The sequence below is a fragment of the Coregonus lavaretus genome, assembly GCF_964263955.1.
Source record: "Coregonus lavaretus genome assembly, chromosome: 34".
Lineage (NCBI taxonomy): Eukaryota > Metazoa > Chordata > Actinopteri > Salmoniformes > Salmonidae > Coregonus > Coregonus lavaretus.
This window is the reverse complement of record NC_140021.1, coordinates 9,889,927-9,910,924: the sequence shown is the minus strand read 5'-3', so window position 1 is coordinate 9,910,924 and position 20,998 is coordinate 9,889,927. Positions and strand designations below refer to the sequence as shown.

Below are 20,998 nucleotides of genomic sequence, written 5' to 3'. Positions count from 1 at the left end.
CCACCTACAGCTGCATTTGGGATTGGTTACAAAAGCGACTGTCTAAAAGTCTACTGGCGTCTCTGTATGCCAATCATTTGTTACGAGATCCCATTCGTTCATGCAGTGACGGCGTCTCCTCCTGGTGGACAGAGTTTGGCATACCTTGTAACCCCATTATCATCCATTTTGACATGGTTTTTGAAAATTGTACAAAATATTCAGATGTAGTATAGCCTCCTCCCACATCTGTTTGTGCCGTCTTTGAGAACTCATAAACTCAGCAAAAAAAGAAACGTCCCTTTTTCAGGACCCTGTCTTTCAAAGATAATTAGTAAAAATCCAAATAACTTCACAGATCTTCATTGTAAAGGGTTTAAACACCGTTTCCCATGCTTGTTCAATGAACCATAAACAATTAATGAACATGCACCTGTGGAACGGTCGTTAAGACACTAACAGCTTACAGACAGTAGGCAATTAAGGTCACAGTTATGAAAACTTAGGACACTAAAGAGGCCTTTCTACTGACTCTGAAAAACACATAAAGAAAGATGCCCAGGGTCCCTGCTAATCTGCGTGAATGTGCCTTAGGAATGCTGCAAGGAGGCATGAGGACTGCAGATGTGGCCAGGGCAATAGATTGCAATGTCCGTACTGTGAGACGCCTAAGACAGCGCTACAGGGAGACCGGACGGACAGCTGATCGTCCTCGCAGTGGCAGACCACGTGTAACAACACCTGCACAGGATCGGGACATTCCGAACATCACACCTGTGGGACAGGTACAGGATGGCAACAACTGCCCGAGTTACACCAGGAACACACAATCCCTCCATCAGTGCTCAGACTGTCCGCAATAGGCTGAGAGAGGCTGGACTGAGGGCTTGTAGGCCTGTTGTAAGGCAGGTCCTCACCAGACATCACCGGCAACAACGTTGCCTATGGGCACAAACCCACCGTCGCTGGACCAGACAGAACTGGCAAAAAGTGCTCTTCACTGACGAGTCACGGTTTTGTCTCACCAGGGGTGATAGTCGGATTCGCGTTTATCGTCAAAGGAATGAGCGTTACACCGAGGCCTGTACTCTGGAGCGGGATCGAGGTGGAGGGTCCGTCATGGTCTGGGACGGTGTGTCATAGCATCATCGGACTGATCTTGTCGTCATTGCAGGCAATCTCAACGCTGTGCGTTACAGGGAAGAATTCCTCCTCCCTCATGTGGTACCCTTCCTGCAGGCTCATCCTGACATGACCCTTCAGCATGACAATGCCATCAGCCATACTGCTCGTTCTGTGCGTGACTTCCTGCAAGACAGGAATGTCGGTGTTCTGCCATGGCCAGCGACAAGCCCGGATCGCAATCCCATTGAGCATGTCTGGGACCTGTTGGATCGGAGGGTTAGGGCTAGGGCCATTCCCCCCCAGAAATGTCCGGGAACTTGCAGATGCCTTGGTGGAAGAGTGGGGTAACATCTCACAGCAAGAACTGGCAAATCTGGTGCAGTCCATGAGGAGGAGATGCACTGCAGTACATAATGCAGCTGGTGGCCACACCAGATACTGACTGTTACTTGATTTGGACCCCCCCTTTGTTCAGGGACACATTATTCAATTTCTGTTAGTCACATGTCTGTGGAACTTGTTCAGTTTATGTCTCAGTTGTTAAATCTTGTTATGTTCATACAAATATTTACACATGTTAAGTTTGCTGAAAATAAATGCAGTTGACAGTGAGAGGACGTTTCTTTTTTTTGCTGAGTTTAGTAGGTGACATTGCCATAAACATTGCCAGAGCATACTTTCAGCTTCCCACACTGGCGTGGTGCACAGACAAGGCATGAGCAAACCAAGACATAGAAATTACAATTTTATTTATATTTTTACAATTTATGATAATCAACATTGGTTATTAAAAATACTGTAACTACATTGACTATTCATCGTACACACAGTAGTTCACAGTACCCTTTTCAACGCAACATCCATTGCACTCCCTCTGGTATACAATAAAAGCACACCTCTGACAACTATTTACTGATATTAGTACCATAATGTTGCTGTATGTCCTGTAAAACCCTCAACTGACGATCAGTTATAGTCATGAACTGAAAATTACTAAAACGAACATTATCATATGTACACTGTGCAGATGCTGCCTGACCAACAATTAGCTCAAACAGAACAGCATGCCAGGTACCATGCAAAACAGTTTCTTAACACATTACTCCCCTTTTAAATGTCAAGTCTAGGACACTAGAGGGGAGAGAGTCGAACAGGTGGTGTGTTGGTAACACACAGGCACTCTTTCAGTTGGATATTTTCACCATCTCTCATCCAGTTTCTGAGGAAAAGGGGTGGGGTTTTGTTACAGACCAGACCGGGAAGAGGGGTGGGGTTTTGTTACAGACCAGACCGGGAAAAGGGGTGGGGTTTTGTTACAGACCAGACCGGGAAAAGGGGTGGGGTTTTGTTACAGACCAGACCGGGAAAAGGGGTGGGGTTTTGTTACAGACCAGACCGGGAAAAGGGGTGGGGTTTTGTTACAGACCGGACCGGGAAGAGGGGTGGGGTTTTGTTACGGACCGGACCGGGAAGAGGGGTGGGGTTTTGTTACGGACTGGACCGGGAAGAGGGGTGGGGTTTTGTTATGGACTGGAGTGGGAAGAGGAGAGGTGAAGGCGAGTGGGGTTATGAGAACTCCTCTGTGAACCACTTATGAAACTCCCTGATCTTTTCCAACACAACCTTCAGCTTTTCAGTTGCAGGTAAGATGGTCATCCTACACAGATAAAAAAAAGAGAGTGATAGAGAAGAAAAGTGTTTTCTTAGCATGAACATCACCAGGGGCAGGGAATACTGGCTTAGACAATGTAGAGTAACAGTGGACAGGTGATAGCCTGGATACCAGTCTGTTTAGCTATCATTCTACTCCTTGTCATGCAAAACATTTTTGACATGACAAGGAGTGGAATGATAGCTAAACAGACTGGTACCCAGGCTAGACAGGTGACCGGTCTAACCTGAAATGGTAGGTTCCATCTCTCTGTCCGAAGCCACTCCCTGGAACCAGGCAGATCCCAGTCTCCTCCAGCAGCTTCATACAGTAGAACATATCTGGAGCCTGGCCTTTCTCCTACACACAGAGATAGAGAAGGTGGAGTCAGCATATGGGCTGAATAACAACAACACAGAAGAGATTGGAATAGGAAGAATCAGACAGCTGAGAAGAGCATCAGAAAAAGGAAAGGAAAGGAGAGAGAAATTAAAAGAGTGGGAGGGAAAGAGAGAGACCGACCTTTGCCGCGTTGATGGCTTTCTCTGGCAGTGAGAGGCGGGGGAAGGTGTACATGGCTCCCTGGACAGGGTTGCAGTGGATCCCTGGGACCGTGTTGAGGACCTGCTCTGTCATCTTGGCCTTCTCAGCCAGGATATCCAGGTTGGCAGTACGCTCCTGTTAAGAGGTCAGGATAATACTAACAAATTGTGACACAAAGTACATACATTTTTTACTGAACAGCACCTGTTACGCTGTAATAATATTGTGACATTTAGGGCTGAATCCTAACTTGACATCCACGTCATGTGTATGCTGACCTTGATGAAGGTGGCGTAGGAAGGCTCGTCAGGCTGAGGGGGATTGACCACCAGGTCCAGGAGGGCCTGCCCAGGGATGGGGGGGCACAGCCGCACAGACACCAGCTTAGTCAGCTGCAACTTCACCTCAGGGTCCATATTAACCACCTCCATGTAGCCACCTCTGAAACCACACCTGTATGACAGGACCACACACACACATAATCATATGGTACAGTAACTGTTACTTGCAGACAACACTAGCATACTTCATTCACATACTATACGTGTCGAGTTTGTTTTTCTAAAAGAGCCAAGTTATGGGGTCAGTCACCATCTGTGAGAATATGTGGGTGTGTAGCTACAGACTTACTCTCCCATGAAGCATTTGGAGGTGGAGTGGAAGGAGACCAGCTCTACAACACTGGAGTACTTTGGTCCCATCTCAAACAGAACCTTCTTAAAGGAGTGGAACTTGCAACCCTCTGCGTACACATTATCCTGGTACACCTGGCAGACACAGAGTGAGGGAGTGATACGTATTGAATATCGTGTCTAGAAGAAACACCTTAGAGAAGGGGTAGAAAGGGTAAGATCAGGGAGAAGAGATCGTATTATTACGACATTACCTCATCAGCCATCAGGAAAAGGTGCTCTTCAGCAGCAAATCTGATCACATCTTCAATGCACTGCCTAGTCTGGACCTGACCTATCACAGTGAAGGGTGACGAGTCCACTAATCAGAACAGAGATGGTCTAAAAATAAGAGACTCAGATCCCTGATGGTAGTGGCTTGGAATATAAACGTGTGTGCACATACCTGTGGGGTTGCCAGGGTTGATAATGCAGAGGACTCTGGGGTTACAGTGCTCCCTGGCTGCCTCGACAGCCCTCCTCAGCTCACAGACGTCCAGGCTCCAGCACTTGTCCTCGTCCAGGTAGTAGCTGACCTGGACAGCCGCCAGCTCAGCCAGAGCAGCAGAGTAGAGGGGGTACTGAGGGATGGAGATCATCACCCCTGTACGGTTCTTCCCCTCACCTGACGTCAACAACTTTAGCATGGTCTATGGAGAGAGAAGATGTGAGGGAGGTAGAGGACGGAAGGGGAGAGTCATGCGCTGTTAGATCCAATTCAGCATTGAGAGATGTACTGTATATACAGTAAGTAGTTAAGAGTTGGTTGTAATCAGCATTTTAGTCACACCAGCACAAGTCAAGAACTCAGTACTACAGCCGTCATCAGTCTTACCACTATGGCATCACTGGCCCCGGTGGAGAGGTAGATGTTGTCAGGGTTACTGGGGATTCCACCATCCCGCTTCTCAATGTATTTAGCCACATCCTGTCGTATGATCTCAATGCCTGGACTAGCACTGTATGCACCTGAAATAGATAAAAAGTTCAATGGATATTTATCAAATGTTGTTTATTTTATTTATTTTTACACACTTCCTGCCTACGGTACGAGCATTATTTCACCTATACTTCCCCCTCCACAGGCCTGAAGGATGCGGCGTGCTCTGTTTTTAGCGTCCTCTGGAAACTTGTCGTCTTCTAGGAGATCCGGGTAGGCGCACAGCGCTACAACCTGACGGGAACAAAGAATGTATAGTAAATAGTCATCTATAATAATAATTGGACACTTCGATATAAAATGCACCACAGCTTTAGAACAACAATTAACAGACCTGTCGGAGAAATGTGATTGGTTTCTGGCCCATGGCATGCGCATCACCAATGTTGGCCTTGATGACCTCTGTGAAGGGCTTCTTAACTCCCTGCAGAAACAGAGTTGCAGTTATTACACATATGATTATCGTGATAATTAAACAGTCACATTTAGTGCATGACAATCCCCAATAGTAAAACTTACGTGCCAACCTCTATGAGTATGACAACTCTAAACTTGGTTTAAAATCCATGCCTATTCAACCATTACTTTGTGTCATCCCGGAAGCAAACAGGATGTTAAAGAGGGACTGGAGACAGCTGTGATACTCCCACTGTGTGTAGACTGGGGAGGAGAGGAGATATCAACAATTGGGCTGTGGCTGTGCCGACACCGCTCGCCCCCTCATTCTGTCCCTGCTCAAGCACACTCCATATCCCTCTCCAGTTCTTATAAAACATAATTTCATTCAAACTCATGATACTGGGAAAAAAACAAATGCTTAGAACAGGGAACATTTAATTTGCAATGCAAAGGCTTGATAAACAACATTCAGGCTTGGAGCCTATACAAGAAACCAGAGGGACAAGACCTAGATAGTGGAAACAGTGTAACACGACAATGACAACATGTTATTTTGTGTAGCCTGGTAGATGAGGTAGGCCTATTAGTTATAGAAGAGTGTAATGTGATAAATCCCTGACTACACCCCCCTATGTTTTTACTTTCGTAGTCCCCTGAGGTGTCATCTAGGATACACAGTACAAAACATAATAGTAACAGTTAAAAGAAAGCCTATGTGATGTCTATGCTGCATTTACAGTCGGAGTGCTCAGACTTCACATCAGTGATCTAAAGGTATGGAAATGCATCCTGGGCTATACTGTATTCGGATATTCGGCCAGTCTGCACAGCGCGTTATCGACCCAGAACATATCAGTTTTTCCGCCGGAATCACTGAATCACTGGACCTTTAACTCCGGATTCATCGCTACCAGCTAGCTACAACAAAACAGACGCTGTGGTCTGGCTAATCATCCTGAGCTAGGCCCATCTCCCGGCTATCTACCTCTCTGTCAACCGGACGGGACCACCTAGTGTTGACACGGAGCCCCGCCGATCCTACACGACTGGTCTGCCGACGAAATCGTCTGATGTGGTTACGACGTTAACCACGAAGATTCCATCTGCTAGCCCCGGCCCGCTAGCACACGCTAGCCGTGGCCTCTTACTCACTAGTGCTTTACCACCGGACCTTATGATAACTCAGCTATACAGCTGATGTCTGCTGGACTGTTCCTTTTTACGGTACTACATCCTGTTTATGTTTAGCCTCAGCCCAAACATGGTTAGTTTATTGTTGTTTCGGTTATTTCTAATTGTACTATTTCACTGTAGACCCCCCAGCCTAGCTAAACCTGCCTTAGTTAGCTCCTTTGTCCCTCCCCCTATACACGCGGAGACCGACTCAATTGATGCCTCCAGCGATGCTATCTCTTTCATTGTTACCCAACGCTTAGGTTTACCTCCACTTTACTCATATCCTTCCATATCCTTGTCTGTACATAATGCCCTGAATCTTTTCTATAACACCCGGAAATCTGCCCCCTTTATTCTATGTACCCAACGCACTAGAAGACCAGTTCTTAAAGCCTTTAGCCGTATCCTTATTCTAGTCCTCCTCTGTTCCTCTGGTGATGTAGAGGCTAACCCAGGCCCTGCAGCCCTCAGTATCACTCCTACTCCCCAGGCGCTATCATTTGCTGACTTCTGTAATCGCAAAAGTCTTGGTTTCTTGCACATAAATATCAGAAGTCTACTTCCTAAGTTTGAGTTATTCACTGCGTTAGCACACTCTGCCAACCCTGATGTTCTAGCAGTGTCTGAATCCTGGCTCAGGAAGGCCACCAAAAATTCTGAAATTTCCATCCCCAACTATAACATTTTCCGTCTAGATAGAACTGCCAAAGGGGGTGGAGTTGCAATCTACTGTAGAGATAGCCTGCAGAGCTCTATCATACTATCCAGGTCTGTGCCCAAACAGTTTGAGCTTCTACTTCTAAAAATCCACCTTTCCAGAAATAAGTCTCTCACTGTTGCCGCTTGCTACAGACCCCCCTCAGCCCCCAGCTGTGCCCTGGACACCATATGTGAATTGATTGCCCCCCATTTATCCTCAGAGTTTGTACTGCTTGGTGACCTAAATTGGGATATGCTTAATACCCCAGCCATCCTACAATCCAAGCTAGATGCCCTCAACCTCACGCAAATTATCAACGAACCTACCAGGTACAACCCTAAATCCGTAAACATGGGTACCCTCATAGATATCATCCTGACTAACATACCCTCTAAATACACCTCAGCTGTCTTCAACCAGGATCTCAGCGATCACTGCCTTATTGCCTGTGTCCGTAACGGGTCCGCGGTCAAACGACCACCCCTCATCACTGTCAAACGCTCCCTAAAACACTTTAGCAAGCAGGCCTTCCTAATTGACCTGGCACAGGTATCCTGGATGGATATAGATCTCATTCCGTCAGTAGAGGATGCCTGGTTGTTCCTTAAAAGTAATTTCCTCTCAATCTTAAATAAACATGCCCCATTCAAAAAATACAGAACTAAGAACCGATATAGCCCCTGGTTCTCCTCAGACTTGACTGCCCTTGACCAGCACAAAAACATCCTGTGGCGTACAGTATTAGCATCAAATAGCCCCCGCGATATGCAACTTTTTAGGGAAGTTAGGAACCAATATACACAAGCAGTCAGGAAAGCAAAGGCTAACTTTTTCAAACAGAAATTTGCATCCTGTAGCACTAACTCCAAAAAGTTTTGGGACACTGTAAAGTCCATGGAGAATAAGAGCACTTCCTCCCAGCTGCCCACTGCACTGAGGCTAGGAAACACTATCACCACCGATAAATCTACAATAATCGAGAATTTCAACAAGCATTTTGCTACAGCTGGCCATGCTTTCCATCTGGCTACCACTACCCCGGCCACCAACTCTGCACCCTCTGCTGCAACTTGCCCATGCCCCCCCCGCTTCTCCTTCACACAAATTCAGACAGCTGATGTTTTGAAAGCGCTGCAAAATCTGGACCCCTACAAATCAGCTGGGCTAGACAATCTGGATCCTTTCTTTCTAAAACTAGCCGCCGAAATTGTCGCAACCCCTATTACTAGTCTGTTCAACCTCTCTTTCATAACGTCTGAGATCCCCAGAGATTGGAAAGCTGCCGCGGTCATCCCCCTCTTCAAAAGGGGGTGACACTCTAGATCCAAACTGCTACAGACCTATATCCATCCTGCCCTGCCTTTCGAAAGTATTTGAAAGCCAAGTTAACAAACAGATCACCGACCATTTCGAATACCACCGTACCTTCTCCGCTATGCAATCCGGTTTCCGAGCTGGTCATGGGTGCACTTCAGCCACGCTCAAGGTCCTAAACAATATTATAACCGCGATTGATAATAGACAGTACTGTGCAGCCGTCTTCATCGACCTGCCCAAGGCTTTCGACTCTGTCAACCACCGCATTCTTATTGGCAGACTAAATAGCCTTGGTTTCTCAAATGACTGCCTCGCCTGGTTCACCAACTACTTCTCAGATAGAGTTCAGTGTGTCAAATCGGAGGGCCTGTTGTCTGGACCTATGGCAGTCTCTATGGGGGTGCCACAGGGTTCAATTCTTGGGCCGACACTTTTCTCCGTGTATATCAATGATGTCGCTCTTGCTGCTGGTGACTCTCAGATCCACCTCTACGCAGACGACACCATTTTGTATACATCTGGCCCTTCATTGGACACTGTGTTAACAAACCTCCAAACGAGCTTCAATGCCATACAACAATCCTTCAGTAGCCTCCAACTGCTCTTAAACACTAGTAAAACTAAATGCATGCTTTTCAATCGAACGCTGCTGGCACCCGCCCACCCGACTAGAATCACCACTCTCGACGGGTCTGACCTAGAGTATGTGGACAACTACAAATACCTAGGTGTCTGGTTAGACTGTAAACTCAACTTCCAGACTCACATAAAGAATCTCCAATCCAAAGTTAAATCTAGAATCGGCTTCCTATTTCGCAACAAAGCCTCCTTCACTCATGCTGCCAAACATGCCCTCGTAAAACTGACTATCCTACCGATCCTTGACTTCGGCGATGTCATTTACAAAATAGCCTCCAACACTCTACTCAGCAAATTGGATGTAGTCTATCACAGTGCCATCCGTTTTGTCTCCAAAGCCCCATACACTACCCACCACTGTGACCTGTACGCTCTTGTTGGCTGGTCCTCACTACATGTTCGTCGTCAAACCCACTGGCTCCAGGCCATCTATAAATCACTGCTAGGCAAATCCCCGCCTTATCTTAGCTCATTGGTCACCATAGCAGCACCCACCCGTAGTCTGCGCTCCAGCAGGTATATCTCACTGGTCATTCCCAAAGCCAACACCTCCTTTGGCCGCCATTCCTTCCAGTTCTCTGCTGCCAATGACTGGAACGAATTGCAAAAATCTCTGAAGCTGGAGACTCTTATCTCCCTCAATAACTTTAAGCATCAGTTGTCAGAGCACCTTACCGATCACTGCACCTGTACACAGCCCATCTGAAATTAGCCCACCCAACTACCTCATCCCTATATTGTTATTTATTTTGCTCTTTTGCACCCCAGTATCTCTATTTGCACATAATCTCTTGCACATCTAGCATTCCAGTGTTAATACTATTGTAATTATTTTGCACTATAGCCTATTTATTGCCTTACCTCCATAACTTGCTACATTTGCACACACTGTATATATATTTTCTGTTGTATTTTTGACTTTATGTTTTTTACCCCATATGTAACTCTGTGTTGTTTTTATTGCACTGCTTTGCTTTATCTTGGCCAGGTCGCAGTTGTAAATGAGAACCTGTTCTCAACTGGCTTACCTGGTTAAATAAAGGTGAAATAAAAAAAATAAAAAAAAGATGACATTACTTTCCTTGTTGTGTAGCTAAACAGGCACTGTTTGTTCCCCCAACTGAAACCTAAACCCACAGGATACCTTCCTGCTTTCCTCCTGTAGGTCAATATCAGGGGGCATCTCATGATTTCTGCCAATCAAAATGGGAGGGAGAGAGAGACCCTGTTGTCTGCTGTTTATACTCCATTTTACAAACAGAGAGAGAAAAACACCAGAGCTGAATTCCACACAACCACAAGCCAAAACCACCAGTAAGAACCATTTAAAGGGGCAATCTGCGGCTACATAAATGTTTGGACTTGCCTCATGAGTTTAGTTCAACTGTCATACGCCATCAGAACCCAAAATATAAGCTTGTTTTACGCCAATGTTTGTAAAGAATGTAAATGTAAACAAACACTGTCTAGCCTCAACATGGTTAAATACTACTGTTGATATCATGGACGGTTAGTCTTTGCATCCATAGCTCTGTCTATACATTTGAGAGTGGTTACATTTCTCCCAAACAGAGGCGGGGTGACCGGCCGCTTTGTTATCGTTTGACTTTTTGTTATTGATTGGCCCTTTAAATAACTTGAGTTCCACATCCAAAACACTTCTCAGGATTCTTAGAATGGGACACACGACACATGCATGATGAAAGATCAGCTGTTCATTCCTTTCAGATCAGCTGACATTGGCTGCATGTAAATCCAATCAGACTGGTTCATTCACCCATCGCACAGTGCCAGTCCCCCAGTGCCAATCCCCCATGCCAGTCCCCCAGTGCCAATCCCCCATGCCAGTCCCCCAGTGCCAATCCCCCATGCCAGTCCCCCAGTGCCAATCCCCCATGCTAGTCCCCCATGCCAGTCCCCCAGTGCCAGTCCCACAGTGCCAATCCCCCATGCCAGTCCTCCTCTCTCATTAGTAGCCCTGTGCCACATTTTTGTCATTTAGCAGACGCTCTTATCCAGAGCGACTTACAGTTAGTGAGTGCATACATTTTTTATACTGGCCCCCTGTGGGAATTGAACCCACAACCCTGGCGTTGCAAGCACCATGCTCTACCAACTGAGCTACAGGAGGCCTCCTGGTTCACTGGTTCTGTATAGACTAGGCCTGCACAGAGTCAGCCTGGCACAGAGTCAGCCTGGCACAGAGTCAGCCTGGCACAGAGTCAGCCTGGCACAGAGTCAGCCTGGCACAGAGTCAGCCTGGCACAGAGTCAGCCTGGCACAGAGGTTACAGAGGGGAGATCAGGGCCTGGGTAGACTACAGAGGACAAAATAATATTTTGGTGAGGGCCGATTCTCAGAATGAATCACGCGCTGTCGGAGTTCTTCAATGTTATGGCAACCACGGTATGCAAAAAAGGTTTGGTTTATTCATTCCCATTGTTTCAGTTAAGTAACATCAGAAACTGGCTGTTATCTGGCTGTTCATTGTCTCTGGTCTCTTTCCATTGAATGGTTTTACTGAGTCACCATCCCCATTATGTTAGCCTGCTGTGATTCACCTCATTTAATTACCATACAGGTCTGATCTGACCGGGAAGGTCCGGGAAGGGACGCAAAGCTCTTCCCTTCTTGGTCTCATCCCTCGCTTGGGTCCAACAATGAGTCTGCTGTTCGCAGTGTGAGAACTGCCAGTCCCCCCCCCCCTCTTCGGCAGACACCCTTTCGGCAGACATTTGTATGCAGTCCTTTAACCCCCTTGTTATGTGCTCTTGCTGTGAGACACTCTGGATAACGGCATTTGATAAAATGTTCATTGCAGTTCTTCGCAGCAAAGCCTGGCAATGGAGGTAGGTCGCCATAGAAACCTCACTGAGGCTAAACTAAGCCGTCTCCAGCACTCTGCACTCTCTCATTGATCACCTTCATGAAAAGACCCTTGTGGTGCCAACCAGACACACAGGCATAGCTACTAGCTAGCCCCTAAACGAATTGGTCCGTGCTATTCGGGATCCTTGAAACACTACCCCATTAAATTTGAAATGTAAAATGGTTAAGGTTAGGTAAGGGCTAGGCTAATGGTAGGAGTTAAGGTTAGTTAGGGTAGGAACGTCGCAAGGATTCCAGATAGCACTGACCAAAACAAATTGGCCCAATTATATTGACCTAATATTTCAGTTTTATGCTCAATTTGCATTTTATCTAGAAAAAGTCACTGGAAAGTCAGCTATAAATGTACAAACCCATTCACTGTATGCCAGTCTTTCGATGCAACCTAGGTGTAAATGACTGACCAGTGTGAGGTGAAGGTATCAGCCATTCCACTTCAAACCAGACTGACCTTAGTCCCATCTGTTGTGCTGAGTTATCAGCAGCAGACTATGATCGATAATGTCAAAAGCCACACTGAAGTCTAACAAAACAGCTCCCACAATATTTTTATCATCAATTTCTCTCAGCCAATCATCGCTCATACTTCAGGGATACCCTGGGCAAAGCAAAATTCAGTTGGTGGTACAGTATCCAAAAAAGGTTGGAAACCACTGCTTTAGGAGACTACTGCCTTTAACACAATGTTGTGGTTCAAGGTCAGTTTCTCCAAAAGAGTGAGCATTAGCTTCAGCGCAGTCCCTCATAAAGACCAGTATCCTTTGCATACTTGTGTGTTCGCTCCTCTCCTAAGGAAAGAATGGCACTTATCATAGATCACCATTGTCACCAGAGCGCACTATCATCATACAGCTCTACACTGTTTGTCCCAACTCATTCAGCGTGCAGGGTTGCGTAAGTGAGGCACTTTTCCAACGCTTCTGAGGAACAGAGTAGTAGGACCAATGAATGACCAATGCAGTGAAGTTATGTGTTATTGCAAATCTATCTCTCTGTCCAACAGCACACATTTAATATACCTCTTTGAGCTCCTTTTCAATCTGCACCGCGCGTTGTACGATTGGACCACGGACAGCATACTCAACCCGCTTTACATTCGGGTTCATTGTGTCCATGTTAAGCACCCTCTCCCGGTGCCCAAGTCCATTTTCAGTCATGTTCGGTTTCTGGAACTCACACTCTGTTCCGCCGATAACCCACGAAATATTCTGTGAAATTTGAGAGAACTCTGAGGAGAAAGAACGAAGAGTGGTTGGTTAGTTTGAAGTGAGAAACCACCAATGCACACCACACCACACCACACCACACCACACCACACGAGGATGTACAGTACTTGCCAAAGCCAGTATTATTGTTACAACAGAGCGCGCGGTATCTGAACATTGTTGCACTGGAAGACACACTACATACATGTGTGCAAAGGGCCAGCGTTAAATCCTTTACCCTATTTGTCTTACTTTCTTTCAATTACATAAACTGGATTCAAAACAGTTTTGTTATCATGTCTTACCAGAAGCACCCAAAACGCGCGCCCAAACCGTCGTTAAGAGTGTCGTCAGTTCCAGGTCTTCAGCAGGCTGTGATTAGCTCAAACAACTGTTCGGCCACACAAAGATTATGGACGGCTACAATCAGTGACAAACTCCCCCTTCCCAACAGTCGTAGCCCAACCGGCCGGGAGATGGCGCTATTATTCATTTTACGTAGTTTTGCGGCCGGTTGGCCTACAACAGTCAATGCTTTTTAGAAGGAGGTTTTCACGCCTCCTTCAGACTTCTGATATTTAAACCCTAGTCCACACCACCAGACAGGAAGAGGCGAAGCCACCAGGACGGGCTCATTGTAATGGCTGGAATGGAGTAAATGGAGCAGAGTCAAACGTGGTTTCCATATGTTTGATACCCTTCTATTTATTCCATTCCAGCTATTCATCACTTTGGCTGGCTTCTGAGCATGAGGCCTGTGAGAGAAAAAAATTTGAACAATGGGCAATCTGGGATTGGTAGGCCTACATCCATTTCTGTACTTTTCAATGAATGATATAGCCATTGATTCTTATAGAATCTAACTTAAAAATGTCTCATGAGGTTAGTTCAACTGTCAATCAGAATACAAAATATAAACTTTTCTCCATTGTTTATAAACATGCCCTTTTAATTCTTCATCTGTTCTTTACTTGCATGTGAGATTAGGTTCTGGGTGCAGAGATTATGGACAGAGAAGTGTTCAAATTTAACCAGTTTTCATACTATTCAAATTCTAGAAATGGATTCACATTGACTGAGCCTATGAATGGGAGCCCAGGGGCTGTTGTTTTTTAAGAAGCTAGGCCGGGCTACTCTGACCAAATAGCTTGGGGGGATTTAAAGAACACTTGTGACACGTTTTTTTTGTAAAATATAATTATAGATAATAACAAAACATTTAGGGAAGTAATTTTCAATTCTCAAAGGCTAAAAACATTATAATTTCATTGAAAGATTAATATTATTGCCACAGAGACTGAAGAAGGAAAATAATGTTGGCAGACATTCTATTTTTGCTCTTTACATTGCACAGCACCGAAAATGGCTACAAATTCCTCCATGGCACAGGCACAGCACGCTGTGTCCTCTCAACTGGGCCTCCCCAGCCCTCCTCCTCCCACCCAGGGGTGTAGTGTTACTCTTACTGCCTGGCCAAACTTACACACAACACATGCTACACCCCCACCCCAGGGTCATGGCCCAGCTCCAGAGGTGGCCACCACGACAACACTCCCACCAGCCCCCCTGCATTTTACATTTACGTCATTTAGCAGACGCTCTTATCCAGAGCGACTTACAGTTAGTGAGTGCATACATTTTTTCTTTTTCATACTGGCCCCCCGTGGGAAACGATCCCACAACCCTGGCGTTGCAAGCGCCATGCTCTACCAACTGAGCTACATGGGGCACACATCAATATCAAACCATTCCCTTGAATGTCAACATCCTAACCTAAATGACTCCTCCTTGTCCTAAAATACCTCTTGTGAGAAACACTGAGGATTATGACAAGTTTGCAATTATTCAGGTCACACATGTCAGTAGTACAATGGTCCTCATCAAACCAGTTCGATTTAAACTGTCCTGAGAAAAACGTGACATTGCATAGTTACTGCTCCTGGGTAACTGTGTGTATTTACATGCTACATAATTATTATATCGATTATTCCACTGGTACTCTGGTATAAATAAGGCATATCCTTTATAACAATTATGTTTGCATAAGTTACAGGCCCAGTGGTGAGCTGAAATCAGACAACATTTTCAGCATGCCTAACAGTGCTCTGGTCCGACCAGGGAAATGACAGCACACTGCATAACCTCTGTAACCCTCCAGTCTAGTCCATGCCTTTCCTATGAGACCTTCACTCCTACAATTAAATCACAGTGAAACAACTCAACACTCACCAGAGAACTGTATCCTCTCTGTGATTGTAGCCACTAGCCAATGGTCAGTAGAAGCACAAGGGTTCTCTCTGTATATCCCAGTCAGTCAGTCAGTCAGTCAGTCTGTCTGTCTTTGGTTGTTCTCTCGCCACCTTACCCTGACAACCAGGACATAGGACAGACACGGTCTTAGTCTGTGATGTCACATCTTCTCCCCGCCCTCAAGTGACCGATTCTGGCCTATTCAAGAACAGCGTGTGTTAAAACTGAGGAGCGAAATAAGAACCACTCTGCCTGGCCTTTAGCCCGCATGACAGTGGATGAACTGGGCTGTATTCCAAAACCAGCAGCCACAGTTTGGACTGGTCTGCGCTCAGTTTTCACTGTCTTATTATATGCCCATTCACTGTGTCAACTGGTCTAGGATCAGCAAGCATTCTAGGAGGAGAGTGGCAGACGTGGAACATACAGTCCAAGGAGACGGAATGTATGTATGTGTGTGTCTCTGTGGGTGGAAAATACATTTGATCCCTCCTCACATGGTGGGCACGCAACCATGTAATTCTCCCAGGCCCAGTGACGTTCATGTACACACAGTGCACAGTTGGTCATACAACATACTGTTCTCAAACTATATCAGTAGGCCTACTACTACGACTCCTACTCTCCATATGGGCCATGTGGACTCCAGTCAGCACGTATGCATCCCTCCAATATGTTGACTTGCATAGTTCAAATCTAAAGCTCAAAGGTCAGGGGTAAGCAACTAGATTCAGCCTCGGGACGATTTTTGCCGGACAGGATGGTCAGGGGGCCAGAGCATAATTATAATAATTTGTACACTGCAAATTGACCACAACTAAGCCCAAAAAGAGATTGTACTTGAAAATAACAATAATTTCATACCTTGATTACATTGAGACACCATCACGTCTCTTTTTATATTCATGGGAATACTTGGAACAGATTTCCTAAATGAAACACATTTTTTGTTGAATTCATGGTGAATATAATATTTGTATTTTTATCAAAATCTAACATCCCCCCAAATGATATATATTTTTGGCTAAAAACTTTGGGGATAAAAATGTTGGCCTGCGGGCTGCCTGATGCCGACCTCTGACCTAGGTTGTCATATGCCCATAGTATATTCTTTACTGGGTTTCCCTCACACAAGCTTGAGAGCAGTAGTAGAGTGGAGTCTTTATTATCCCCTGGGGGCACGTAGTAAAAACACATTGAACACAAGACAATAAATATACACAAAACAATATAGTATATACAGCAATACAGTGCCTTGCAAAAGTATTCAGACCCCTTGGATTTCTTCACATTTTGTTGTGTTACAAAGTGGGATTAAAATTGATTTTATTTTTTATTTTTTTGTCAACAATCTACACAAAATACTCATGTCAAAGTGGATGATTTTTTAAATAAAAAATAAAAAAAGTTTAATAAAAATTAAATAATTGAAATATAATCTTTGCATAAGTATTCATCTCCCTGAGTTAATACATGTTAGAAACACCTTTGGCATCGACTACAGCTGTGAGTCTTCTTGGGTAAGCCTATAAGAGCTTTGCACACCTGGAATGTGCAACATTTGCCCATTTATTATTTTCAAAATTCTTCAAGCTCTATTAAGATGTTGGGGATCATGGGCTAGACAGCAATTTTCAAGTCTTACCATAGATTTTCAAGCAGATTGAAGTCAAAACTTTAACTTGGCCACTCAGGAACATTCACTGTCTTCTTGGTAAGCAACTCCAGTGTAGATTTGGCCTTGTGGTGTAGGTTATTGTCCTGCTGAAAGGTGAATTCCTCTCCCAGTCTCTGGTGTAAAGCAGATTGAAGCAGGTTTTCCGCTTAGATTTTGCCTGTGCTTAGCTGTATCCCGTTCGTTTTTATCCTGAAAAACTCCCCAGTATTTGCCGATATCAAGAATACCCATACCATGATGCAGCCACCACCATGCTTGAAAATCAGGAGGCAGTTACTCAGTGATGTGTTGATGGAATAGCCCTAAACATAAGGCTTTGCATTTACATGTACATTTTAGTCATTTAGCAGACGCTCTTATCCAGAGCGACTTACAGTTAGTGAGTGCATACATTTTCATACTGGCCCCCCGTGGGAATCGAACCCACAACCCTGGCGTTGCAAACGCCATGCTCTACCAACTGAGCTACACGGGACAGTGTAGGCCAAAAATTGTATTCCTTTGCGGTGCTTTTTTTGCAGTATTACTTTAGTGCCTTGTTGCATACAAGATTAATGTTTTGGAATATGTTTATTCTATATATTTGTATTCTTGTTTTCACTCTGTCATTTAGGTCATTATTGTGGAGTCACTACAATGTTGTTGATCCATCCTCAGTTTTCTACCATCACAGACAACTCTGTAGCCGTTTTAAAATCACCAATGGCCCCATGGTAACATCCCCATGGTAACATCCCCATGGTAACATCCCTGAGCAGTTTCATTCCTGTCTTGCAGCTCAGTTCAGAAGGACGACTATCTTTGTGTCTGGGTGGTTTAATATATAATCCACAGCAGAATTATTAACTTGACCATGCTTAAAGAGATATTCAATGTCTGATTTGTTATTGTTAACCATCTACTACTGTTCTTCTTTATGAGGCCTTCGAAAAAGCTCCCTGGTCTTTGTAGTTGAACCTGTGCTTGAAATTCTATATGTGACTGAGGGACCTTACAGATGTTGTATGTATGGGGGACAGAGGAAGGTTTAGTCCTTCAAAAATCATGTCAAAAAAATAGTTTTTTGCATATCCCACTCCCTCTGAGACACCCTCAGAGAGTGGGGTCACGGCCAGGGATCAGCCATTATTTTCACCTAGTTAGCTCAGGGATTCAAACCAGCGACCTTTCGGTTACTGGCCCAACACTCTTAACCGCTAGGCTAACTTATTCCATGTAACTTATTATGTGATTTGTGAAGTAAAATGTTACTCCTGAACTAATTTACGCTTGCCTAAACAAAGGTGCTGAATACTTATGCAACAACTATATTTAAGTTATGCATTTTTATTTATCTTTACAAAATATAGAATCTTTCTTCCACTTTGACAGAGTATTTTGTGTAGATTGTTGACAAAAAATGACAATTCATCCCACTTTGTAACACAAAATGTGAAGAAATCCTAGGGGTCTGAATACTTTTGCAAGGCACTGTATGTGCATAACTACCAGTACTACTACAGCTTATTGAGAAGGCTGATAGCAGCTGGCATGAAGGAGAGATTAGATCTATTTGTTTTAAAGTAGAGGAGTCTATATCTGTGCCCTGAGAGAAGCAAAATAAATTAATCAAACAAGGGATGCTGGGAGTCACTATTGGATTGCGCCATGCATTTTATTTGTGTCTGATACAGTACAGGTGAGAAAAGGTCAGTTAAGTTCCTACCAACAGGGCCGGATTACCGAACGGGCATGCAGGTCACATGCCCCAGGGTCCCCGACCTCCTGGGAGCCCCTAAGCCCCCCCCCAAAAAATAAAAAATAAATAGTACGTTTTATTTATGGGGGGCCCCAAAGATAGCATATGTGACTAGTTTCAGGAAACTAGGCATAAGTCGCACATCACAGGAGAGGCATTTGAACGTAAACATAAAAAACACGTTATTTTGGACCACCAGGCTGCTGATATCATGCAGCCTGTCGTTTTTGTGTTTATATTTTTTCATAACAACAACGACAACTTTGATGTCGGACGACAATAGAATGTTCATGATGTCACTGCGACAACTGTCTACAGACATGTCGATAGACGTAGTATAAACCAGCCTTTTGTCTTGAAATCTTTGGTTTTTAGTACACTACTGTACTCACTCTGTTTATCACGTCCTCACATGTGAATCCTTAAAGAGATGGGTGGGACTGAGTCTTAAGAGGGTGTGAACGATGCTGAATAGGTTTAGACAAAGAAGAGCTATACAGTAGGTGTACCAAAACATTCAAGGTATATTTTCTCAAAAGTGGGGTCACAAGTTTATCAACTTTCAAAGCAAAATTACTTCCCCGTTGTTCCTCAACTGTAGTGTATGATGTACCATTTTCTAGCTCTGAGTCTCTACTTTTATCAAATGTAAAAAACACATTTTCAAATGTTGCTACATAAGACCAAATCGAGCCGGTTGGTCAGATATGAACACATCATAAGCAATGGCAAAATGTGTAGAATTGCAGGAAATTTGCTTTAAAACTGCAAAATATCCTCTCAGCCTCATGATTAAATGTTTGGGGTCCCCTGGAGGTTGGTGCCCCTGGGCCCAAAATAAGGCCGTCCGGCCCTGCCTACCAATTATCCTGCTACTTCCATAATGTGACCCAGCCTGTTCTTACTCTTTAAGTTTAGATGACCAAAACAGCAGATGATATTGAATGTTAAAATGGATTCAATTAACGATCTGTAAAAGATGGTCATCAGCGTCTTATCCACCCTGAAACGGCAGTTTCCTCAGGAAGAACAAGCATTGATTTCCCTTTGCACAGATAGCATACACATTGGCCTCAAAACTCTGTTTGCTCTCAAGGAAAGTGCCAAGATATTCGCATAGATCAACGGTATCCACTGGCTCACCATCTATCAGTCTGCATTGGTGGCAGTGAGCTACTCTGGAAATCAATAGCCATATCCTTGGTTTTCTTGACATCAAGATTTATGTAGGAGCGGTCACACCATCCAACGGACTCCACCACTCGGCCATGGCTCACCTCCTCATCCTGTAAAAGACTCACGACAACCAAGTGTTGTCAAGGGCAAAGTCAGCACAGAAACTAAGAGAGGGGTGGTAGTTGTGGCAGGCGTAGACTGAACGGCAGGCAATGTGTCAATTACTAGGGGTCTTCACTACAGCGTATATCTGTCTTTCACCATTTGGTGTAATATCACCCCACACGTCCCCACTGATGTATACTTTCTGTAACCGCGTGCCTTTACACAACACAGAGACAACAACGGTGGGTCAGGGTCGGTCAGGGGAGAGACCGGTATTGCCTGGATGTCTGAGAGAAGCATGTGCTGGGCACTGGGATGCCATTGTTGCATGACTGGGCTGTTACAATCAGTACAGTGTGTGTGTGTGTGTGTGTGTTTTGAATGGAATAGCTTCTTTACCAAGACACTGCACAACTCCACCACTAGGGGGTAATGTTTTCAGGTAATGTTTACTGTGTCCATATGTAAACCTGAAAGCAGCGCATAAAATACACACGGAAAAGCACACACTCAAGTTTGACATAATACAATATATATTTTCTGAAATATTTACAAACGCTCTAGATGTTGTAAAGTGATCAAATAGGAAATGAAACCAAGGGAAAGAAGGTACAAAACCAACACCTGTTGTGGCGCTACTGTAGGTCCTTGGTCAGTCAGAGTTTGTACAGCATGGAGTCCTTCCCCTGCCTTCCCACAGAACCAAATGGATCCCCTGTACCTGCTGAACAGGAAAGACAACTATATGCACCTTCAACCATTCATTTACTCAGTGCAGCTACAGTTGAAGTCAGAAGTTTACATGCACCTTAGCCAA

General features: G+C 44.7%; 1 protein-coding gene across 1 annotated transcript; it reads right to left on the bottom strand.

Moving 5' to 3' along the window:
* Positions 1-1,836: 1,836 nt before the first annotated feature.
* LOC311108965 (alanine aminotransferase 2-like) lies at positions 1,837-13,621 on the bottom strand. The gene is made up of 12 exons (XM_084151746.1): positions 13,540-13,621; positions 13,049-13,257; positions 5,244-5,333; positions 5,035-5,143; positions 4,805-4,938; positions 4,376-4,619; positions 4,185-4,264; positions 3,929-4,065; positions 3,577-3,751; positions 3,278-3,433; positions 3,003-3,115; positions 1,837-2,761 (listed from the first exon to the last, which is right to left on the bottom strand). The coding sequence occupies exons 2-12, from the start codon at positions 13,184-13,186 to the stop codon at positions 2,671-2,673; spliced, it is 1,467 nt and encodes a 488-aa protein (XP_084007872.1). The 5' UTR covers positions 13,187-13,257; positions 13,540-13,621; the 3' UTR covers positions 1,837-2,670.
* Between the last annotated feature and the right edge of the window lie 7,377 nt (positions 13,622-20,998).